Source organism: Glarea lozoyensis, assembly GCF_000409485.1.
Source record: "Glarea lozoyensis ATCC 20868 chromosome Unknown GLAREA3, whole genome shotgun sequence".
Taxonomy (NCBI): domain Eukaryota; kingdom Fungi; phylum Ascomycota; class Leotiomycetes; order Helotiales; family Helotiaceae; genus Glarea; species Glarea lozoyensis.
The window spans coordinates 3,433,053-3,456,149 of NW_007360998.1; the positions used below are offsets into that span (position 1 = coordinate 3,433,053).

General features: G+C 47.2%; 9 protein-coding genes across 9 annotated transcripts; 2 read left to right on the top strand and 7 right to left on the bottom strand.

Annotated features, from left to right (window-relative positions):
• Positions 1-1,778: 1,778 nt before the first annotated feature.
• Positions 1,779-2,503, bottom strand: GLAREA_01118 (uncharacterized protein; the record flags this gene model as incomplete). The annotated part of the gene is made up of 2 exons (XM_008085876.1): positions 1,779-2,441; positions 2,501-2,503. 2 exons carry the CDS (start codon positions 2,501-2,503, stop codon positions 1,779-1,781), a joined length of 666 nt encoding a protein of 221 aa, XP_008084067.1.
• A 350-nt stretch (positions 2,504-2,853) lies between these two features.
• On the bottom strand, positions 2,854-3,708 carry GLAREA_01119 (Protein kinase-like (PK-like); the record flags this gene model as incomplete). Its single annotated transcript, XM_008085877.1, has 1 exon — positions 2,854-3,708. One exon carries the CDS (start codon positions 3,706-3,708, stop codon positions 2,854-2,856), a length of 855 nt encoding a protein of 284 aa, XP_008084068.1.
• A 630-nt stretch (positions 3,709-4,338) lies between these two features.
• On the bottom strand, positions 4,339-5,095 carry GLAREA_01120 (Acid phosphatase/Vanadium-dependent haloperoxidase; the record flags this gene model as incomplete). The annotated part of the gene is made up of 2 exons (XM_008085878.1): positions 4,339-4,989; positions 5,048-5,095. The coding sequence occupies 2 exons, from the start codon at positions 5,093-5,095 to the stop codon at positions 4,339-4,341; spliced, it is 699 nt and encodes a 232-aa protein (XP_008084069.1).
• A 519-nt stretch (positions 5,096-5,614) lies between these two features.
• On the top strand, positions 5,615-7,547 carry GLAREA_01121 (RING/U-box; the record flags this gene model as incomplete). The annotated part of the gene is made up of 2 exons (XM_008085879.1): positions 5,615-6,212; positions 6,262-7,547. The coding sequence occupies 2 exons, from the start codon at positions 5,615-5,617 to the stop codon at positions 7,545-7,547; spliced, it is 1,884 nt and encodes a 627-aa protein (XP_008084070.1).
• Positions 7,548-7,783: 236 nt separating this feature from the next.
• Positions 7,784-9,663, bottom strand: GLAREA_01122 (uncharacterized protein; the record flags this gene model as incomplete). Its single annotated transcript, XM_008085880.1, has 2 exons — positions 7,784-8,608; positions 8,653-9,663. The coding sequence occupies 2 exons, from the start codon at positions 9,661-9,663 to the stop codon at positions 7,784-7,786; spliced, it is 1,836 nt and encodes a 611-aa protein (XP_008084071.1).
• A 457-nt stretch (positions 9,664-10,120) lies between these two features.
• Positions 10,121-13,521, top strand: GLAREA_01123 (Nucleotidylyl transferase; the record flags this gene model as incomplete). The annotated part of the gene is made up of 2 exons (XM_008085881.1): positions 10,121-10,798; positions 10,852-13,521. The coding sequence occupies 2 exons, from the start codon at positions 10,121-10,123 to the stop codon at positions 13,519-13,521; spliced, it is 3,348 nt and encodes a 1,115-aa protein (XP_008084072.1).
• Positions 13,522-14,395: 874 nt separating this feature from the next.
• On the bottom strand, positions 14,396-16,711 carry GLAREA_01124 (Subtilisin-like protein; the record flags this gene model as incomplete). Its single annotated transcript, XM_008085882.1, has 1 exon — positions 14,396-16,711. One exon carries the CDS (start codon positions 16,709-16,711, stop codon positions 14,396-14,398), a length of 2,316 nt encoding a protein of 771 aa, XP_008084073.1.
• A 298-nt stretch (positions 16,712-17,009) lies between these two features.
• Positions 17,010-18,888, bottom strand: GLAREA_01125 (MFS general substrate transporter; the record flags this gene model as incomplete). Its single annotated transcript, XM_008085883.1, has 5 exons — positions 17,010-17,354; positions 17,418-17,765; positions 17,817-17,973; positions 18,020-18,529; positions 18,644-18,888. The coding sequence occupies 5 exons, from the start codon at positions 18,886-18,888 to the stop codon at positions 17,010-17,012; spliced, it is 1,605 nt and encodes a 534-aa protein (XP_008084074.1).
• A 558-nt stretch (positions 18,889-19,446) lies between these two features.
• GLAREA_01126 (uncharacterized protein) lies at positions 19,447-22,410 on the bottom strand (the record flags this gene model as incomplete). The annotated part of the gene is made up of 4 exons (XM_008085884.1): positions 19,447-20,391; positions 20,444-21,006; positions 21,057-21,698; positions 21,747-22,410. The coding sequence occupies 4 exons, from the start codon at positions 22,408-22,410 to the stop codon at positions 19,447-19,449; spliced, it is 2,814 nt and encodes a 937-aa protein (XP_008084075.1).
• Positions 22,411-23,097: the final 687 nt, after the last annotated feature.

Here is a 23,097-nt window from a genome sequence, read left to right on the forward strand (position 1 = left end):
TGATTGTCCGACTCTGTTAGTAGTACAGTGTCCAACTTGATGGAATCAAGCTTTCTGAATGAAGTGTCTTATCTCGGACTCACGAATCACAGTTTTGACTTCCCCCATAGTTGTAAATTGCTCCATTTTCTGTTAGTTTAGCACCTAACCCACAAGCAAATCGAATTGCGGTTACGAGCCAGCTTATTCACTACATGACAAGATTAAATAATGCTACTTTTCCTAAAATATATCACATTTTAAAACACATGAGCACACTTCTAGTATCTCAAGGGTGCAAAATCAATCTTTGGGCTGGAGCATCGAGTGTCTCTGAGTCTCAGAGTGCGTTGAAATGAACTTTTGTGTAAGAAATAGGCACGAGGATAAACTACATAGATCATTAACGCTCTAGTCGATCAAACCATCTTGATATGTTTACTCGTTATCCACAGGTGACTGGCGTCCATCACGTTGTACAATGTTTGCATTCAAGATTATTTCATACCTCACGACTGATCCTAACAGAAGTAAGATAGCATTCTGACGTGAAGTCTTAATTGCTACTCTTGAAAACTTCTAAAATGCCATACCAGTCATCCGCTCGTCTTCCCCCAATCCTGTCATCATCTCTTAAATGTGCCGCTATCAACAGTACCATAGTATCCCAATTGAACTCAGAATCTTGAGTTTGGGTAATACAATTTTCCACGGCTTTCCTTCTCTGCCAACATACGCAACTGAGCCGCCGTGAGCTTTTCATCTTTCTTAATATATTTTCCATAAATAAGATCTCCTCGTTTTTCCTCCCCAAAATTCCGAGTTTGAAGTCTGGCTGGATGGTAGCTGTGCATTTGTTGCCCGTTTCGACTGGACGTATCTCCGAATAGCTTTTCTCCGAATAGCTTTTCCTTGATGGAGTTTCTGAACCCGTTGTTAGAGGACTCCCGACGGTTGCTCATGGTTACAAATGTGATGTTTGTTGATGAAGTTGGGAGAAGTCTTGTGTGAAGTGTGCTGAAATGAAGAGCGTATATCAAAATCTTGGATGTATTGAAGGGGGAAAGGACTATGTAAGAGGTAATACAGGAGATCTATATAGACAATTGGAGACCTTGAAAATGGGTTGGAATCACATAATGCACATCAGACACCATTTCAAAAACTATGTAAGTTGCATAATCATACTGAAGATGAATTTGGATTATTCATGGTTTAGTTTTGTTAAACATTCAAGCGACTATACTCTGCCACGAAATGATGTTTTACAACCGAGAAATTTGGTCAAGGGATTGTCTAATAGTCTGTTAATATGAATCACAAACCACTCAACTTCTACCATGCCTCGTTATGAGATTGACAATGAATAGTGAGTCAGGAAATTTGTTGCTTAACGAGCCTTTACGTCTACAATTGCCCCTGTTTCATCGTATAGAAAATATTTCAGAAGCTAACAAAATCCTTCATTCCCTGTCTGGTGCCCAATTATATGCTGCGCTGCCTGGTTTGAGTTTTTTTAAGAAAGCATTTCTATTACTTGAATCGCATTCACCCATCCTAAGCGAGCCCTTGGCAAACCCGGCCCTCCATATCATCACTTCGTTATTTAGACACAAGTTTCGTAGCAGAGCTTTGTCGTCCATAAAAATGCTTTTGATTTCTCATCTTAATCTAATATGTTTCACATTTTTCCTCAAATCAAATGTCTCATTCCAAGTTGTCCTCTTTATTTCCAACCCTTCCCACCAGGTCCATCCTCCACCACCACTTAAGATACCATAGTCACTCCTTAGACTTAGCTAAAACTTTTGCATCCCATATTGCGATCCCCAGTTCTTCCCACCTCCATTCGGATTCCAGTGTCCATGAGGTCTCAGTGCAGAGGGCTGTCCATAATTAATTCCTTGACTGGGTCTGCGTGGCATCTCAATCGCACGTTGTCTTTGAGGTACAGGCTCTGGTCGCGAAGGCTTCAGTATCGAAGGACCGGGCTCAGAAAATCGAACACGTTTGGCCAAGGAACCCCGACGCTGTGGTTGTTGTGGTCTGGCAGGCTCGGTAGTGACGCGGTGATAAGTAGTACGTCGAGTGACCGACTCATAGCGACTATCATATCCGCTGTTTCTTCGTCCTGAGCTCTGAGCTGGTGGACCACCTTGATAAGCATCGTATCCGCGCTCTTTTTGTCTTTGGTTTTCGTTCATAAACTCCCCTACGATACCACCTATGACGGCCCCCGCTATGGCTCCTCCCATGGATCCTTTCCTTCGATAGTCGGTTGAAGATTGGCGACGGTCCATCGTAATGGTGTTACAGCGATTTATAGAATCACGTCTAAGTAAAGATGTTGCAGTGTATGAGTATATCGAAGTCGTTCGCTGTGCTGATCCAAAACTTTGACAATGATGATAATTGAGAGGTCGATGATGGGGGAGTTCATCTTCAAGGTTGAGGAGGGACGACTAAATAGATCAGCAAATTTCGTCTACCATGCTGTTGTGACAATCATTGAACGACTTACCATGTTTACTGATTAATGATCTATATTCTGTGTATCAGTTGCTAGTTTCTCAATATTTGAATGTTTCGCTTGAGTGACGTTGTTGAATGCGTGATAGAGATCACTGACGAAATAGGAATATGACATACAACTTGAAGTATTCACAACCTCCGAGCATTATGTCAGTCTCAAGAACATCTTATATTATATCCAAGTCGTATATTATCGATCCACTCTTGATTGTGAAATGGCCACAAATGTAGTGGTTTGCATAACACTTCTCAGCCTCTCCATGCACAAATACACTACTCTTGTCGTTCCAACATTACATTCTGCTACCCACCACGATGTCCTTCCCTAGTAAGGCTCTCGACCTACATCCAACGATGCTTTTCAGCCCTGATCTCTGCCAACACCTTGCGGATTTGCTCAGCCGACTCAGCCTCTTGATGCCAGCACAACCGAAGAATCTCTTCACAACAAGATGCTTTGCCTATATCCGTAAATTCCGGAAACTGACCTGCCTTAAACTTCGTTTTGACTTCAGCTTCCGAAAGTTCTTCAAACGGCTCTTTGCCTTCTATGAGAAAGTAGATGACCGAGCCAAGGGCAAATAAATCCCCTTTTACGGTCGCCATCTCCTCCCAACTCGAGCATGGCAGCCTGTATCTTCTATTGACACAGACCAAAGCTTTCGAACCATCTATCGATGAACCGCCAAAGTCGGCGATCCTGATATTCCTATCGGCGCCAAGTAGAAAGTTGCGTGGCGCAACATCGCAGTGTATAACGCCCTTTGAGTGAAGCAGAGACAGTGCTTCCGCCATCTGATCCATCCAGCTGAAGCACTCAAAAGCAGAGTTAAAAAACCCTCTTTTGAACACGGAACATTCACTTCGGAGCCTTTTCACGTAGGCCTCCATATTGCCGTAGGGCATGTACTCCAATGTCAAAGCGTGCTTGTCAGGATTCCAGTCCTTGAACTTGACCAGCCGAGGGTGTTCGCCAAGCCTTTGATAGACCTTTGCTTCGATAGCAAGTTGTTTACAATATGTATCAGACTCAGCAGTGTCAAGCCAGGGTGTCTTGATAATGTCACCATTTGGCATGCGCTCCACCACCGACGTCAAGCCCTTGACCACAATTACGCCGCCGTATTCACATTTGGCTTCTCTGTCCTCTGGCCATTGAAGAATATCATTAGACTTGCTGTCCTCGTGATTGCTCATTTTCGTTGGACTGAGGAACAAGTTGGATCTTTTTCTTTTCGTTGTACTTGTGTGGACTCCGTTGAGATCTTGATAGCTCCAGAACGATCTTGACGATTTATCTCTATGGTGTTTCTGGCTGCCGACGATATAAAACAAGTTTTGGCTTAATAGCTTATGGGTTCGTGAAAATTCAAGTTGAGATCCTGCTGAGGGACGAACTGCCTTTTATCCTTGCTGATTGTTTGTGATTAACGACCGAGAGAACGCTGGAAAATCATCTTTAGCATGGATTGCTGATTCCCAAGCCCAGCTCCCTCGCTCAAAGGCGATGTGTATGCTGCGATGCATGATCATAAATACTCCGGGGGTTCTGTTACAGTCAGGGACTACTAGAGATGAATGTGTGTAAAGACCCTGAGAATGACACAGACCAGGAAACCAAACGTACAAAGAAGCCGAAAGTCGCTCCTGGCAAAGAAAAGAGTCGATTGGGATTCATCACAATGCCTTGTAAGAATCCGCACGACCTGCGGTCTAATCAAGCGCAGAGGTTACTCACTACCTACATAAGGCAGTTTCAAGTAAACTAGTTGCTCTACAAAGCGACACTATTGAGTGTGTTTTTACAGTCGACCATGTGTACATTCATCAACTAATCTTCTTCTGGTTGACGTGTGATGTTGCTGCTGCACGCTTCACTTCCCACTTCTCCCACCCTGACTGGCATAAATCTTCCTCCACCACCAAATCTCGCATCCGAAACAATCTTGTTACTGGCTGGTCCAAAAACCACGATAGCAAGCCGATTCGTCTAACAATAGTGGTGATAATGAACCATCCAACGGCACTTACCGCCCCCGCGAAAATTCCAACAAATACCTGCTTTTGTGTGTGATAATTCAGATATGTCCTACTCCATGCAACCAGGCCCGCATTCGCCAGCGCCAGACCTGAGAGCAAGACTCGCGCAACCATACTCAGCGGCGTATGGGATGGTGCTGGCTTTTTGGGTACATGTCTAAACAGCATAAACAATGTCAGACTGATCGAGAAGAAGGAGACGAATTGAGCGTGTGACGATGGCATTCCGTATCCCTTCCCGTGCATTTGTTTTGGTCGTTCCTCCTTCAGTATTCGTTTCAAAGCGAAGTTCAAGGCTTCGCAAGCCATTTGGCCTCCAAACATCAGGAGAATCTCGATCTCGCGAGTCGACCAGATGAGGGTTGCGTAGACAACGCAAAGGCCTTGAGGAACGAGCGCAAGCCAGGCGCAAAAGTAGGATATAGGATCATTAGGGTCCTGACGCCGTTAGTATGGATTTGAGAGAGGAGAGGTACATGAAGCAATTTATCCATACATAATGAACATGCGTCAGTGACAACGAGGCCAAGGGTACGTCCGCCATGATCGTGTGCTTCTCTGATCGTCTATCCAAGAGATGAAAGAATTCTAGATAGCCAACACGTGGAATAACTCCGAGCAAAACAGTTCAAGAGTACCTCGAGACCGGCGCTTCATCTCACATAAATCGAAAATAGTTGTCAGAGCATGGCATTGAAAGCACCTTCATGCTTCAAGGAACTGTGGAACAAGATATCGCATGCCACTTTTAAACAGGCTACGCTTGTGGTGGTTGGCACGCGGTTAGCTCCGTGAGCTCCATAATTCACCCCAAAAGCGGCTCTCTAAAATTTATTATGATGTCGGAAACCCAACCCCGAGTCAAAATTATACACGCCGAGGTCTAGACGCAGTTTATGACTGTTTCGCCACGATTAATACCTAGTCCAAAACTATTTCTTCCTTCATTTTCTTGCGTTGTTACTAACGCGCAAAAGCTCACCTATGAACATCGTTGACCACTTTATCTTCTTCGCAGGAGTCGTTTCTCTATCGCGGATCGACCGGTGACATTCTGCCCACGATGGATGATGAACGCGCAACAGAACTTGAATGTTTAACAGCCATATTCCCAGAAATTATCCTTAACCCAAACGAACCTTTCTCCGCCACTATCGACCTTCAAGTCAAACCTTCCAATCCTGTTAAGGTTGTGTTTCCTGCTGCCGCCGATGGCATCCTTCCTACCCCGCCACATTCGGACACTTCGAGTCAACATGAGGGCGAGCCTACGAGAGAACTAGAGAACCGCAGCAAATTCGAGTCGCATGATTTGTCCTACCTACCATCACTACACTTGAGCATAGCTCTTCCAGAGGGGTATCCTGAAGAAAAGCCACCGCAATTTAAACTGTCCACCAACCCAGCATGGCTCTCCCGAACCCATCTCGACGAATTGGAGGCGTATGGCAAGACGATGTGGGAAGAAGCTGGTCGTGCTGTAGTCGCATACGGATACATCGACTTTCTGCAACAATCTGCTGAAAATGCGTTTGGATTTGCGGAGAAGGGCAGGCTTTTGGAAATACCACAGGACCACAAGATCTCTTTGCTAGACTTGGATATTCGCGCCACCCAAGCTGCGTTTGCAAAGGAAACTTTTGACTGTGGCGTCTGCCTTGGTAATTATGCTCTTTACAATTCTGCATGGTCACCTCTAACTTTGACTAGATCCAAAGAAGGGCCTAGTATGCCACCGAATGATCGACTGCGGACATGTGTTCTGCGTTGAATGTCTCCAGGATTTCTACAATAATGCCATCAAGGAAGGCGATTTGACATTCGTTCGCTGCTTGGATCCAGACTGTGCAAAGAACCGTATCGCAGCACAAGCGGCATCCAAGAAGAAACGAAAGGTCAAAACACAGCTGAGCCCCAGTGAACTTCTGCAAATCCCTCTCGAACCTGAGATAGTGGCTCGTTATGTGAAGCTGAAGCGCAAGGCGGCGTTGGAATCTGATAAAAACACCATCTACTGCCCCAGATCATGGTGCCAGGGTGCAGCTCGGTCGACGAAGCATAAAAAGTCAGTCGGGCTCGAGGCGGATGATAGCTCTGATGAGGAGGGCGAGAACGACGAGCAAGCGGCAAAGGCACCGAAGTATGTGGCTGGGACTGACCTCCTTTCGGTTTGTGAAGACTGCTCGTATGCCTTTTGTAGCCGATGCTATCAAGGGTGGCATGGAGAATTCACAATCTGCATACCCAAGACGGCCACGGGAGAATTGACGGAAGAAGATAAAGCATCATTGGCGTATTTGAAGAAGCATTCGACACCATGCCCTACTTGTGCTGCTCCAGCCCAAAAGACCCATGGTTGCAACCACATGATATGTTTTACATGCCGGTCTCATTTCTGCTATCTTTGCTCCTCCTGGCTATCTCCCTCGAATCCATACGCCCATTATAATCAAGAAGGGGCACCATGTCACATGCGACTCTGGGAAGGAGAGGAAGGTGATGGGGAGGGCGAAGGGCCAGGCTTCGCTGAAAGAGAGATTGAGATTCCGCAGGAAGATATTTTGGTAATTCCTCAAGATGCTCCTGAGGTTGAGGTGGTACCTGAGCCGATTGTTCCACAGCCCGTTCAGCAACCACAAGAGCCGCTTCAACGAGAAGGTCCACTAGTCCTTCGAATCAACCAGCTTCCTCCGCAACCTGTACCTCCGCCAGCACCAGCCGCTCCTCAGGGTGGTCGCAACGCTGGCCGCAATCGACAAGCCCAACCGCGACAGCCACAACGAGGAAACGTACGTGGCGTTCAAGGCCGTGGAGCTAATGTTCGAAATCGAGTCCCTCGAAATCAGCCTCAACCGGAACTTGATCCTCATGGACAAGAAGCAGCTCAACAAGCCTGGGTGCAGATGTTTGTTCAAATGGCTATGAACGATGAGGAGGATCAGCTAGACAGTGACGATGAGGCTGATGGTCGACAGTGGGAGATTCCTGTCCGGTGACCAAGAGGGCGGTCTGTAGTAGATGTCAATCATATATATGGGTTTCTGGTGATGTATTGGCGTTGGTATCTAGCATAGCGAATGGCGTTTCGGGATACATTAGATATTCACACAAAATACATGAGATTACCAAGACAATACCTTCTGTGACGCATATGCTCGACAATGTGTAATTGTAAGACACCAAATTCAAACAAATAAAGTCATCCATTATATTCTTATTCAACATCCTACATCTAACTCCTAATCCTCCTCCAAAACTTCCATCCACCCCCTCCACTCCCTTCCCGCTTACTCCCCTTATCCCTCCCCCAAATCCTCCAATAATAAACCGGCACACCGGCCGCCACAAACGCAACTACAATCAACGTCTGCACGGGCTCCGCAAACACCGCTCTGCTCAGCAAAAACAAACTCACACAGCAAAAGATGATGGGAGTGGTGATCCACGTCCGATACGGACGTTCGAGATTCGGTTCCCTGACACGCAGAATGATGAGGCCGAGCACGGTCATGAAGTAGAACGTGTAGCCTGCTACCCCGTAGAAAGTGACGAGCGTGCCGAATTCGCCGACGAGGATGTAGAGGGCTGTAAGCAAAGCGTTGAGGACCATGGCGTAGACGGGCGTGAAGAAGAGGCCTGTTTCCTCGTCGCCGAACATGCGCGCCATGCGTTTACTCGCCCAATTCCGCGTGCGTAGGGTAGTAGCGTGTGGTTCGGTCATAGAGCCGATGCCTATCTTGCCGAATACTGAAGGGAGGTAGCCTTCTTTCCCCGCGACGTAGACGAGACGGCCGGAGGTGAAGGTTGTGGCGTTGAGGGCGCCGAAGCAGGAGAGGCTTACGATGAGGGCGAGGATTAGGGAGCCGATGGGTCCGAAGACTTTGGAGCCGAACATGACGGCGACGGTGTTGGTTGAGTTGATGGTTTTGAGGGGGAGCACGAAGAAGTAGGCGATGTTGGCGAGGATGTAGGAGAGGATTACGAGGGGCATGGCGGTGTGGATTACGCGGGGGAGATCGCGGGTTGGGTTGCGAAATTCTCCTACTACGTAGTTGGTCTGGTGGTGTTAGTTGAGTTTGCGATATGGGGGGATGTACTGACATTGTCCCAGCCGTCGAATGCCCATAATCCTGCGTACAGTGCAACTGCCCAGGATGAAGCACTCGTGCTTGTCCCCTCGAACCATCCTTTTGTTCTCCAATCTTGATTTGCTGGCCCAGTGGTTGAGAATCCGGTAATGGCCACAACTATCCCAACAACTGTGATTCCTAGTAGAGCCACAAATTTCAAAAACATAAACATATCTCCCATCTTTGTGCCCAACCTTGTCGACACGCAATTTAAGAACGTAACCAAGATCAACCCGATCAGTGCTACACTCTTATTTATCCAAGCGCTCACGTTCTCAGCATCTGCTCCAATTCCTGCTCGTACGAGGTATTCGCCCATTATGATCGCAATGATAGCCGTGGAACCTGGCTTAAGAACCACCACAGCACACCATGTAAAAAGGAACCCCCAGATCTCTCCAAATATCTTGGACAAATACACCTGCGCTCCTCCATTCAGCGGTATAGCCCCTCCCAGTTCCGCGTAGCTTGCTCCTCCAGTCCATGCTAGTATCCCAGCAATTGCCCACACTATTAAAGACGCGCCTGGTGATCCGGCATTCGAATTAACTTGGCTAGGCGATGAGAAGATTCCAGATCCTATGATCAAGCCAACAATTAAGGATAACCCATTCATATATGTCAAAGTCTTGTTCTTTTCCAGCGTTGCCCCTCCTAACGCCGTCTGTGGATTCGTAGAAGATATAGGGGCACCTATGGGTGCATATCCATTCCCAGTGGATGAGGAGAGTGGGAAAATATTCGAGGAGAAGTCGAAGACGGAGGAGACTGAGTAGGACCGCGCATGTCCGCCTCTGGGGTTCGCCGCTGGATTTCGGTCGTCTAAAGGATCATCTTGCTCGAGTGATAGCTTTCGAGAGGATGCTATGCCCGACCGTGACGAAGAGGAGGAGGTTCGTCGACCGGAAGAGCTTGATGCTAAACTTGCGAGTTCTAAAGAGTCGCGCGCATGCGGTTGGAGATTGGTATACTGGCGTGACATGATTCGGAAGGAGGACCGTTCTATGGCGCTGTGGACATAATAGATGCGTATTAGAGCTAGGAATGGCACTGGTAAGTTGATTTGTTGGAGGGGTCTATGCCATGCCCGCTATGTCATAAAATCGTAAAAGTATTATGGATTAAAATGAAGTTGCTACAAGAGTAAAACGATGCAGTGAAAGATCCTAGAATTCGAGTTGCTTCGTGTCCAGATATTCGAATTGGCAACAACCAAGCAGGGTTTGTAGGATTCAGGATTGGGACGTTCCTACGTTCGTACTCGTAGTTCCTCGATCCAATGACAAACGAGGCTCAAGGGGCGTCCGGCATTGTCGAGGCCAAGCCGTGCACAGACCACGAAGTTGCAGTTCACGGTTGCACGCAAGCTAAGCTTTTCCAATGTCAACAACGAAGCTCAATCATGAAGCTATTCGCATAACACAATATGCGGCGAAAGAATGTTAGCGATTCGCAGACAAGGAGGGCGAAGTTCCCTTCCGCCCGGTCGTTGCAGACTACCGCATCAGTACAATGAAAAGTCAAGCACTATCTGTTTAAAGTATGGCTCTCGAAGCTTCAAAACTCACCAGCCGGCGAACGATTCTCGTACGACTCCTCAATCGTCGAAGCAGCCGGAGAGCGGTCACCCACTGCTTAAGAAATACAAGATCACGCACCCGGCGATCACCAAATACTTGAATTGGAAGCCTAGTTCATCCCCACCTCAATCCAGACCAACCCTCGACCTACCCGCACTCGATCGAAAATGGGGAGCAGTTTGGGAGAAAAACCGGGGGAAGACAATCAGAGCAGAAAACATAAATGGCGACTTTTCGCAGTCGGAATTCGTGTACAATAAAAAGGGCCTGCGTTACATCGTACCCATGTTTCCGTACCCCTCGGGAGACCTCCACCTGGGCCATCTCAGAGTTTATACCATCTCCGACGTTATCGCTCGTTACTGGCGTTTGAAGGGCTATGATGTGATTCATCCCATCGGCTGGGACGCGTTTGGACTCCCTGCTGAAAATGCGGCGATTGAGCGAGGCATTGATCCGGCCATCTGGACGTATCAGAACATTGAGAAAATGAAAGGGCAACTGAAAAGTATGAACGGCGAGTGGGACTGGGACAAAGTGTGTGCTGATAATCTTCACGGCGGCAATGAGTTTTGCTAATTAACAATTAGGAGCTTGCAACATGCGACCCGGATTTCTACAAACATACGCAGACGCTCTTCTTACTTTTACATGTCAATGGATTGGCGTACCAGGCCAAGTCTATGGTCAATTATGACCCAGTTGATCAAACTGTGTTGGCAAATGAGCAGGTCGATTCCGACGGGAAGTCTTGGAGATCTGGCGCCCAAGTTGAAAAGCGGATGCTTAAACAATGGTTTTTCAAAATTTCAGATTTTCGACAGGAGCTCTTGGATGATCTCGATGGCCTCGATTGGCCAGAGAGAATTAAATCGATGCAAAAAAATTGGCTAGGAAAGTCTGAAGGCGCTAAGATAAAATTCGGAATTACCGCCTTCAAGCATAAAAGTATTCCTGATGTGGAAGTATTCACTACTCGACCAGATACTTTATATGGCGTTCAGTACCTCGCCTTAGCAGCGACACACCCACTTGTCCAAACTCTCGCTGCGGAGGATACGAACCTTCAAACGTTCCTAACCGAACTTCCCAACATGCCTCCCGAATCCAAAATGGGCTACCTGCTCCCTGATGTACGTGCAACAAACCCACTTGCATTCGAGAAGGCGACGCCAGACGCAACAAAAGCGTCTTTACCGATTTATGTCGCCTCCTACGTTCTTTCTGACTATGGCGAGGGTGCTGTCATGGGTGTCCCCGGCCACGATACTCGAGATCATGCATTTTGGAAATGCAACCGGCCTGATGATCCTGTTCGTGTTGTGGTCGCAGCGCCCGCTCAAGACGTGCCAGCCGTGCCACACGTACCCTTTATACAGCCGGGCCAGCTCACCTCACATAGTGGACCTCTTGCAGGATTGAGTTCTTCCAAAGCTGCTCAGGAAATTCTACGCATTCTTACCAAACACGGCCGCGGGGAAGCTGCCGAAACATGGCGTCTGCGCGACTGGCTGATTAGCCGTCAGCGTTATTGGGGTACGCCTATCCCGATTATTCATTGCTCTTCATGCGGAGCGGTACCAGTCCCAGAGGAAGATCTTCCTGTTAAGCTCCCTCAGGTATCAGAACACTGGGCGAAGGGAAGGTCTGGCAATCCACTTGAAAGTGCCCATGATTGGATCAATACCCCGTGCCCGAAATGCGGGCAGGCGGCGAAACGGGATACAGACACAATGGACACCTTTGTTGACTCAAGTTGGTATTACATGAGATATGTTGATGTAAACAACGAAACCATGATGATCAATCCCCGCATTGCCAATACACATCTTCCTGTGGATATTTACATCGGAGGAGTTGAACATGCCATTCTACATTTACTCTATGCACGCTTCATCTCTAAGTTCTTAGCAGCAACAGAACTATGGCCGTTTGGACAACTTCCTATGATTAGAGGCGAGCCATTTCAAACAGTACTGGCTCAAGGAATGGTCCACGGCAAAACGTACACCGATCCTTCAACAGGGCGCTTTTTGAAATCAGCAGAGGTGGAACTACAGAAGTCCAGCCCAATAATAACTGCTACGGGTCAGGCTCCTCTTGTCAGCTTTCAAAAGATGTCCAAGTCGAAATATAATGGCGTAGATCCATCTACATGTATATCGAAATATGGAGCCGATGCCACTAGAGCACATATCCTATTCCAAGCACCAGTTAGTGAAGTGTTAGAGTGGGACGAAAATAAAATTGCTGGCGTCACTCGGTGGATGAGGCGTCTTTATGACCACCTCCATGAATGGCGCGCAGAAGCTGGATTCTTAGGGCTCGAATGCAAGTTTGGTTTCACTCGTAATACTGCGGCTTCTGGCTGGCGCTTCATCCGCTCAAATGGAGAAATGGGTATGACCAGAGTGCTCCAAGATACTCCTCAGGCCTTTGGTAATCGATTCGCATCAACTCCAAAGAATTACTTTATCAGCTTCGCTATTGACGATGACAAACCCCTCAGTCATCCTGGATTAGTCGAACCACATCAGTTTGTAGAATCGCTCCGTCTAGAGAACGCACGGAAAGGCAACCATCCTGAGACCGGTCGTGAAGTACTTTATCCTTTGCTTATGGATCTTGCCAAGGAAGGAAACAGAGAGTCCAAAAAGTTGTGGCGAGCTGTTCAAGAGACCATCAGAAGTACGACCGCATCATACGAGAGTGGACATTCGCTCAACACAGTCGTCTCGGATCTAATGTCGCTGACGAATGCTATGATTGATTATCCTGGGGGCGAGCTTGGCCCACAAGATCGTTGGATTCACTATCATGCCGCCATGAATCTTGTGAGGATGATGGCGCCTATCTGTCCAGCCTTTGCGGAAGAGTGTTGGCATCTCATCACGTATGTCAGGCCTGGACTCAAGCACCGTCTCTGGTCGTTCGCGGGTACATCGAATTTTAGACTTATATCCCCTTTTCGGGAAACATCAGTCTTCCATTATCCATACCCTACCGAAGATGGTACACTCGAGATGCTGACTCCTGATACCTTGAAGTGTTCGGTCCAGGTCAATGGGAAGTTGAGGTGTGTAGTTGAATTTGACCAGCCAGAATCTATCCTGAAGGGCGAAGCTCTGGAGGACTGGGTTGTGAAGGGAGTCTTGGACAGCCCGGAATGGAAAGATAAGGTGGGCCAGAAAGTCAATGTTCGTGAAGCCAAGAAGACCATAGTGGTCAAGGGTGGCAAGCTTGTTAATTTCGTCATGTAAGATTCAGCCTGTGTAATACCATGTACGATATCTTCGTGTTGGATTTTGTTGTATGTCAAAAAACTTGGAAGGAAAAGGGGGACATGTACAGATATAGTTATGAGATACCAATCACCACCTGCTTACAATTCATACCAATTCAAATACTACACTCTATCCACCAATACAAACCCATCCAACCAGACCCGCCCAAAACACCAGAGATCTAGATCTCACTCCGACCGGTCCCCAATCCAGAATTCCAGCCCATCCCAGCCTCAAACCCGTTACACACCTCTCCCTCATCTGCACAACATCCCCCGAAAAACCCACCTCGCGTTCCACCAACCCTTTCTCTCCCCAATTCCAACCAACCATCTCTCCCCTTCACCTAAAATCAAACGCAATCAAAAAACCCCATATGCACAATTCGGCAATCCCCCCGGACCCCCAACGCAATACCAACCACGCCAACGCGCTGTCCGCTAAGCGAGCACCGAATCGGGGTAAAACGACGGCCCAAGCCATGGCCTAATCGGGATGTAAACCACGACCACGAATGCGATGTGCAACGAAAAAAATTGAATCTTCATCTTCGTGTGTTGTTTGATGCGCGGACATGTACGTGGATAGATTGGTTTTTACGAAGTGGGACTGCATAAGGCGAGGTGGGGAGGAAAAGTGGAGATTGGAATATGAACAGGTGAGGTGTGGGAGTATGGAAGGTCTTGGTAATTTGTTGTGTTGATTTATAAGACAGTAAGTTCCTCTTCTCATGAACTTTAAATATACATTTGATAGACGAATAATCCAATTTCCTTGGGTATCACGACAAAAGCCGCCCCACTATGTCAGGATCTGGAAAATCATTACAGTCCGTCTCCGAATATTTCCCTCAGCAACACTTCGCACTATTAACCCTTCCAACATACGGAATACTGAAGGTCTGATTTACAGTTTTACTAATTATCTTGACGAATCCACTGTACAATCCCTCATGCGTGGTATTTCTTGGTGGTGAAATAGTAAGACTGATGACAGCCGACGTCAAAGAGGGCAGCGTAACATTTTTCAGGTCGAATTTAACTTTGCCAAAAATTGGCATCTGGTTCAGCTCATTGTTGTACAAACTCTTGTACATGAAACCAGCACCTGTATGCGAGAAGACATATTGTTGTGACCGGTTTGAGGTATTCTCTATCCTGATCTCTGTTATTCTGATATTTCTTGTCTTGTCGTCTTCAATATTCAGCTGGCTGGGTGAAATCCTGGTTGTCGAGAATATTGCATCGTAAGCGTTTACTAATCCGGCACCTTGCTGCATAGTACCGGCCAACATTGAGGCGTTGTAGGCCCACTGGACGGGAGCAGAGGTTACTTGGAGACGCGAGAGAAGCTCGAACTGCGTTTCGTTTAGGAATTGAGATTTCAAGAGCGCAAGGCACCCAGAAATGTATGGCGTTGCCATAGAAGTTCCCTGATAAATGGCGTAACCACCACCCAGTGGTCCTAATGGAGTCGTCGATAAAATAGCGCCACCCGGAGCAGAGAGCTGAGGCTTGAGTAAAAGACCTCCAGACCGCGTCGCTGATGGACCGAATGACGAATAGAAGTCCATTAGCCCTCCAGCTGGATAAGGAACGCTGCTTAAGGTTTTATCTTTGAAAGAAAGCTTATACTTCTGGTGACCTCCGAAACTTTTATATGTTTGGAGTAGTTTTGCTGAATCTGCTGCGTCCACGAACAAAAATTGAGGGTTTCCGGTGCTCAATTCTGCGGGATACGAGGCGGAATAAGGATCGGCTCTTGAAGTGTTGAAGATGTTCTGAGATTCTGGCATCAGTAGCATGATATACTGAATCCCTGGCTCCTTGGATCCAAATGAAAACAAGCACGTCCTTACTCCTTGAATTCTAGGGGTTGCAAAAATTGTGTTTGCCATATTTGAAGCTCTAATTCTCTCGGCTTCTTCCAATTGCTTGCGGTTACATGGATCTTCCAAAATGTAAACATCTGCCTCTTCGGTAAGGTTCACGGGATAGACTGATGCGTATCGAATGTTGTTCACAGAGTCATTGGCTGAATAGACCGTGGGAAAATGGCTATTGACTACGGAGCCGACTGCGACGACGTTCGACTCTATAGCTGGAGTGGCCCCCGTGTAGAGATGTTCTTGTCGAGGATCCGCCGCGGCATCGTTCCCAAGAGAAACAACGACAAATACTCCAGCTTCTGTGAGACGGTCCGTAACCTTTTGGTACGGGTCGTTTCTAGTTAACAATCCCATCGATATACTAACGATGTCAACGCCATCCTCGAAAGCCTTCGTGAATACCTTTATAAGGGCATCTGTAGAACCCCCGCTACCACAACCCGTTACTCGATACATGAAGATCGTCGCTTCGGGAGCAACACCTTCGATATCGAATCCTCGAGATCCACTTTCCATCCCGATGATACCTTGAACAATATAAGTCAGCGGAATGCATGTAAGATTGCATGATGTGAGGCATAAATTACCTGCTACGTGAGTTCCATGACCACCAGCATAACACGTTGTCAATGGGTCTTCCTCCATGACGGGGGCTCCTCTGTCGTTGGCGAATGCATAACCTCCAGCGATTTTGTTTCCTGGTCCAAACTTGCCACCCAAAGCAGGATGCCGATAATCGATGCCACTGTCAATTATTCCAATTTTTATTCCCTTCCCTTTGATACCAAGCTTATGTAGCTTATCAATGCCACCCATTCGAAGACTAGAAGAAAGATCGCCTCCCGTAAACGGCCCTAACAACTCGGGATCGTCTTCAAAGGCAAGAGTCTGTGAATTAGACAAGGTAAAAGCTTCATCTTCACCCGGCGGTTGAGAGGCCTCAATAACTTCAACAGGAGAGACGGAAACTACTCCAGGGATAGCGTTCAACAATCGTCTCATCTCTGCATCGCTCTTCCCAGTATCCGTCACTTGTATCGACAGTCCCAGGAAAATATCAGGATTGTTGAATTCGTATCGAACGTTGTAATGGATATTGGCGGCTGTTGCCGCGTTACGAAACTCCTGAACATGGAGATTGGTTGTACGGAATGGATGTTTTGAGAAGTCGATTATGGGGTTGAGTTCGAGGATGTATGCTCCGGGGACGATTGGCGATTGTGCGATGCAAAGGCAAGCGAGGGAAATCGTGTGGTAGAGAAGGAGGAGGAACCTCATCTTGGTTTATGGTGTAAGTGGCGGTTAGAGAGACTCGAGAGAAATATAGATGCTCGAGACTTATGAAAGCTCTAATCTAATGCTGATATTGGCGAATAATCGGATAGCAATGACTAGAAATGCACAAAAGCAGAGTCTCTGCGGCAATGCAGACGCAACTTGATGGTTGAGAGAAAATATACGAAAAGACCTGACGGAAAATTCTGAGCCCATCTAACTTTGCAGAGGCAGCAAGTAGTCAGGGAAGGAGCGATTTGGCCGTCGCCTCTCGTGATGATTAATTAAGCGAAAATACCTACTACGACCTCTTATCCGTCAACACATCGAGTCCCACAACCATCCCCGCCTTATCCTCCTCAGAATTCCCATGCGAGCTCTGTTCTCTACTCTCTTTCCCGCCTTGCGTTGTGATCGTCAAGAACGGCACGCACAAGACCCCCAACCCACTGCAGCCAACACAGAACCAAAACACGAGTTCGTAAGGTCTCCAAGTCCGTTGCAAAGCTTGCCCACTGGTACCTGCGGCATTGTAGATTGATGTGGTAATACCTAGGCCTACGGCTGTACCGACTTTGGTGATGGTGTTGAAGATTCCTCCGGCGAGAGATTGTTGGTGCGAGGGGAGCGATGAGAGGACGTACATCTGTGGTCAGGTTAGCTCAATATTTCCAAAATGTTGTAGATCTGAAGCAAAAAGAACACATACGTTGGCGACGTTGAACTGTAAATCAGCTCCAATTACACTCAGAACCAAAGCAGGGAACAACCTCGACCAGTACCTCTCCTTTTCACTTTGCTCTCCATATCTCATTGTCGCAAACAGAAGCATAGCACCAAAGTAGCTCATCGCACCAATCATAACGAGTAACTTATTATTCACACGATGAAGAATTGCACCAGCGAGGATGTTGACGAGAATTCCGGCTATAGCCTGCGGTAGCAGGTGCACGGCCACCGAAAGTGTGGAGTAATTGAGAACATTTTGCAAGTAAAGTGACAACCAGAAGACGGATGCTGAGAATGGCGTGAACCCCAGAAGCACGACGATATTGATCTAGAACAGCGTTAGTGGTGGTGAGGTGAAAGATCGGTGGCTAAAATATACCCAAGAGAAGTTTCGGTCGCGCCAGATTCGTAGTGGCATAACAGGATATTTACAGATTTTCTCCCAGCCCACGAATCCAAATAGCAGTGCAAGGCCCACGATGAGAAGTGCTATTATATATGGTGTTGACCATCCTTTTGGTGCATCGCCCGCAATCCTGAGAATTGTAAGTCATGAACCAAGAGAAGAAACAGCGATCTTACGTCAAGCTTGCACAGAAGAACGCGAGTCCAACCATACTCAAAGCAATGCCAAACAAGTCGAACCTTTTCAATGACTCCCATGTGAGCCCTACAGTATCATGTTGAATTTTTGGCACCGTCCATAATGCAGCAACAAAGAACACCGCGTAAATAATGGCGAGCAAATAGAAACTAGCTCGCCAATTGAAGAGATCTGTAGCAACACCAGAGAAGATACATCCCATAACATAGCCTACTGGGTTACCAGCACTGAAGCATGCGAATGCCCAGTTCTTGCGCTTGCTGGGTACATCATAAGCCGCGCCTAGAATTCCAATTGCTGGGGGAACAGAGGCAGCAGACCAGAGACCCAGTAAGCCACAGAAGACATCGAGGTAGAGAGGATTTGTTGCAAACCCTGTGATGAGAGCTGAGATGGCAAAAGCTGCCATACTGAATATGAGGAGGCCTCGGCGGCCGAACGTGTCTGCGATTTTAGCGAAGAAAAGGAGGAATGAGCCTGAGCAAAGTCTATCCAGATCATTAGCACACAATCTTCAATATGAGACTTTTGAAACAGTTCGAATTCTCGCTCATCTTCCAAATGATAAAACACAGACTGAAAATATTAATCGAGAGACTTACGCAGAACTAGCACCAATCCAAGTAATCTCAGCACTCGTCATGCCCAAATCCTTCGCAATTGGCGCTGTAATAACGGTACATAGCCCGTATAGAAAGCTACTCATGCCAATTGACATCGTAGCTGTCAAAACGAATAGACATTCCTTGATGGTTGAAGAGAAGCATTCCGGTCGCCTCCCGACCACTGACAAAGCTTCAACCCTTACTTCGTCGCCAGTTGGCAGAGTACTTTTCGTTGCCGCCATTTCGCAAACCCTATTCCCGTAAGTAGGAGACTTGCAAAGTAAAAGAACGTGATAATGTAAAGTCCTCTCAAAAATATATCGAAAAGGTGATAAACATGCAAACCAAATATCCCCAGCGGTGAGTCTCAACCAACCGGCTCCCAGTGGGTTAGAACTGTTAACCCCTATACCCGGCTGACTGGCCCGCGGAGATACGTACCGACGGCTCCCACAACCTCTTCTCTAGGTAACTCCGAAATGGGACGGAGAGATCTCGACTTCTTAAACTGTGTAAGCTCAAGATCGGATGGAGTGGCGGCGAATGAGATACCTGGTATCGGTAAGAAAAGCCAATGGAGAGACGCGAGGGAAGAACGCTAGTATCTTCGCTTACTACCTCTGCCGCAACACAATTGAGGAGCTTAGAAGCATCAGCACGGAATTCAAAGGTGGGATCATGAAGAACGTTGTAATTAATTAGAATTAATCGTACAATAAACTATCTTTTCTAGATTTTGTCTTTCAAGCATTTAAGCAAGAATTTCTTTTACGCCATTTTCCCCCTGCAGATCCATGAAATTATAGCCAGCTCTTCCTCCGATTGCTGAGCATATTATAACTAGTTTGAGACTTCAAAGTCCGCCGCTCTTGCTGCTTGACGTCAAACTCTTGCGGTGTGATTCCTCCACCTCCATCCCTCCAGTAAAAGTGTCCAGCCGACTCACGAACATGCCAGTTGATGATCATTTGTTCCCTCTTTGGCCCTGCACCACAGCTTCCAGCAAGTCTCTTCGCGTGAGGACTGTTTATAGCAAGTGCGAAAAGGTTTGCGCCCTCCGTGAAATCCGTGACCAGTCCCGAGTATACGAAAAAGTATATCAGACAGAAAACGTTCGTGGCGAAAACCAAGAAAAGGACGATGTAGAAACTGGCTTCCCAGTTTTGACTGAATCCAGACGCGTATTGTTGGGATTTGATGGAGGCGTTAAATCTCTGAGGAACCGCCTCTTCCAATGCCGTCAGTTCATAATCCCAGTAGTGCACATACTGAGCGTTCATCGAGGAAACAAGAAGGGTGTTCCCAGCTAAGGCTGCCATTTGTTCCGCAATGCTTGGTTGCACTGGACTGAGCTTAACAGAACCCCATGGGGGCTCTGCTACTACTAGTTGACTAAGTAGACGCGCATTTGATGCATTGGCAGTGTCAATACCATTGTTTAAAGTCAACGATAACAACCACTCGTCTGCAACGTTAGTCCAGTCTAGCTTCGGAGCAGCAACAGCGTCAGGCACCGACTTGATGTACGAATATTTGTCTGTGGGATCTTCGCAATTACTGTGTAGATGGCCAGCAGTACTTCCAGTGACGTTATACACTGTGCTGCAGTCGGGCGACAAGTATGAACGTAGCTGACACAGTGTGTAATTTGATGTAGTCTTTTCCGGGGCTTTGATCAGAAGATAGGCATCTCGACCATACGATCCCCAAGAAGCATTGGTAATCGAGTTGTACTCGGCTGGATACTAGAGCGAGTCAGCATTTTTCTAGCAACCGGGGAGTCTTCAGTAAGCTTACCATTGGAAAAATAGGCTTTTGACGACCATATTTCTCGCCCCATTCGAAGACATCATCTAGCGCTGTCGCGTTACCAAATGGTTTATCTACGGCCCATCTGGCTCTATCTTTCCAGTCGACCGGCGGTGTCACGTTGTATGCCAACTTGGTCGAGTTTGTCATATTCGAACTCGGGAATGCTGCCCAAATGATGGGTTCAAGCTCCGACTCCATGGCATTGGCACACAGAACGTTTACCGAAGGACTGACCACAGAGGCTCGCATCACGTATTGACCCGTTCCGCCAAGCTCGTCGGGTTGCAAGATCTCATTGTCCTCGTGACGTGCAGCAGCGAATACACCAGCATGAGGCATTGATAATGTGACATTGTTGACAACTCGACCGAACTTGGAATAAGCAACTGTGATATTACTGTAATCCGTTTGAACCCAGCTTCCAGTTACGGTGGTATTGTCATACATCATAGCCGGCACTGGAGGTCGTTCCGAAATGCTTGAAGATGTACCGCCGGTTCGCTTTAATGCCGCCCAGGTTCCCAAGAAAGCAATAGCATTATGATATGCTATTTTATTTTAGCTCAATTTCAGTGTCCGTTTGCGTTTGAAGACTAACCTTGACCTGCGTGCTGTATCTGCAAGCAAGTGCTACCACTATACTCGTCGGTAGCGGCGTTAATTGGGGTTTGACAATCCATTCCTATTTGTTCAACATTTGCGTAACTCATCTTCACCATCCCTACCATCTCTCTAGACACCGTGCGTCCAAATTTCAAGTTTGGGGAGACCAAGGCATCGGAAGCAGTAGTATATAGCATTGCAACCAACGCAGCTGTGAGTGTAATAACACCCAAAATCGAAAGCCCAGCGTAGCGTACGTTTTGCCAATGCGTGATCATCGATCCTGGTTGAATCACCCAATTCCTCATTGTCATTTCAGCGATTGAAACACCTCGTTCCGTTTTCATCAGCGACCTTCTGCTTAAGACTTGTCCAAGGAAGGCGACAAATACCGATACAAAGGACAATTCGATGGTCTTGGCGAATAGTGCGAAAAGCGTTGATGCAGTCGATGGATTGATAGCATCTTCACCTTTGGAGCTGATCTTGCGGCCATATCGAGGCGCGACAAGTGCAAGTACCAGATATATACCAGAGAAGACCGTCGAGTATATGGATAGGAAAAGTATAGAGATCGAAATCCAACTTGTTCGGTGTCTGTGGATGTTGTGATTCGAAGGGCAACCGTCTAGAAGTCCTTTTTGCAAGTCAGTCGCTGCTCCTCAAGATTGATTCTTCCACTTACTAATGTTTTCATCATCGATGTCATTATCATCATGTCCTGGCACTTTTTGGAAGCTCTGAGGACCATTGAAATCGTCTGGTGTGTTCAGTAGATCCTCTCGGAACGACGAAGACATTTTCCCTTTGCTAACTGATTCCTCGTCCACTTCTGTGACAGCCTTCAGTGCTTCCCTACCTGTGCCGTACTTCGCGTCGTATCTCTGCCAGGGTGGTGACAGAGGTGTTCGTGACGAGGTGCTACCAGGTGTATTAGGTGTATTAGGGCTTCGGCTTTCAGGAGATCGGTCTTCTGGGGTTCGGTTCTCAGGAGTTACTACTGTCTGAGACTTTTGGAAAAAAGGATTTGAAGGTGTTGGGGGTGAGGCGTTGACTTTTGTCGCGATCGGCTTTCGTGATATCGAGCCACTTGAACGCGTTGGAGCATCTAAGATTCCGAGACCTTGAGAACCCAGATCGCCGTCCAGAGTGTTGTCTGGAGACTGATACCTTGGGGAAGGATCTATCAGGTCGTCTGAAGTCATTCTCTGATATCCGTGTCTCTGAATTGGAACGCTGGGCGTGTTGTTGAGAGTTATCTCGGGCAGCATGGGCGCGGTTGAAGAATTTTCTCTTGGGTTGTTTTCATCCTGTAGTGAATCGGTTCTATCTCCTGTATTTCTTGCCATATTTCCGGTTTTATTCACAGAGCTTCCCCAATTGATTTGGCCCTTGAATAAGCGCATTCACTTGCTAAATCTTGTTTGCTCTTCCATACGAGACGGAGCGGTACGTCGAGCAAACTTGTACAACAATTAAACAATTAAGAAGGTTGGTTTGTGCCGATGTGCTGTACTCGGGTAACGACTGAGGTGACGATATGGCGTAAGTATTTTAGGAAAAGAAAGTGGAGGAAGTGTCAACGTGGATGACCTTCCAGCCCTATAGGTTTGTCGTCAACACCAACAGACAACAAGCTGTTGGACGTCCCCATTGTGAGGTCCTTGCGTGGCGCAGCGGATCCGGCGGAAAGCCAATTTGTGTCGAGGCTCATCTCATCTTCGATTCTGCACACGCGCAATACGGCACAGTGTGGGTGATCATACATAAGACATTGACTTTTGGGGGCTAAAGTATATAACTTCAGATGATGAAGAGCAGGAGAAAGTGTTCTCGCTTGGCACAGGATTCCGACTGTTGGACACCAGCCGAGAAAAAAGGGGTCGATCGTATATCATTGGCCTAAATAAGCGAGTCATGGCCATTTTGAGTTAAAGCATCCATGACTAGCATACATTCTGCAGCAGGTGCAGCTGCAGGCTCAGCCCTAATAATCGAGTAGCGGTCAAAGATGTAAAGAACAAAGATAGTTGTTC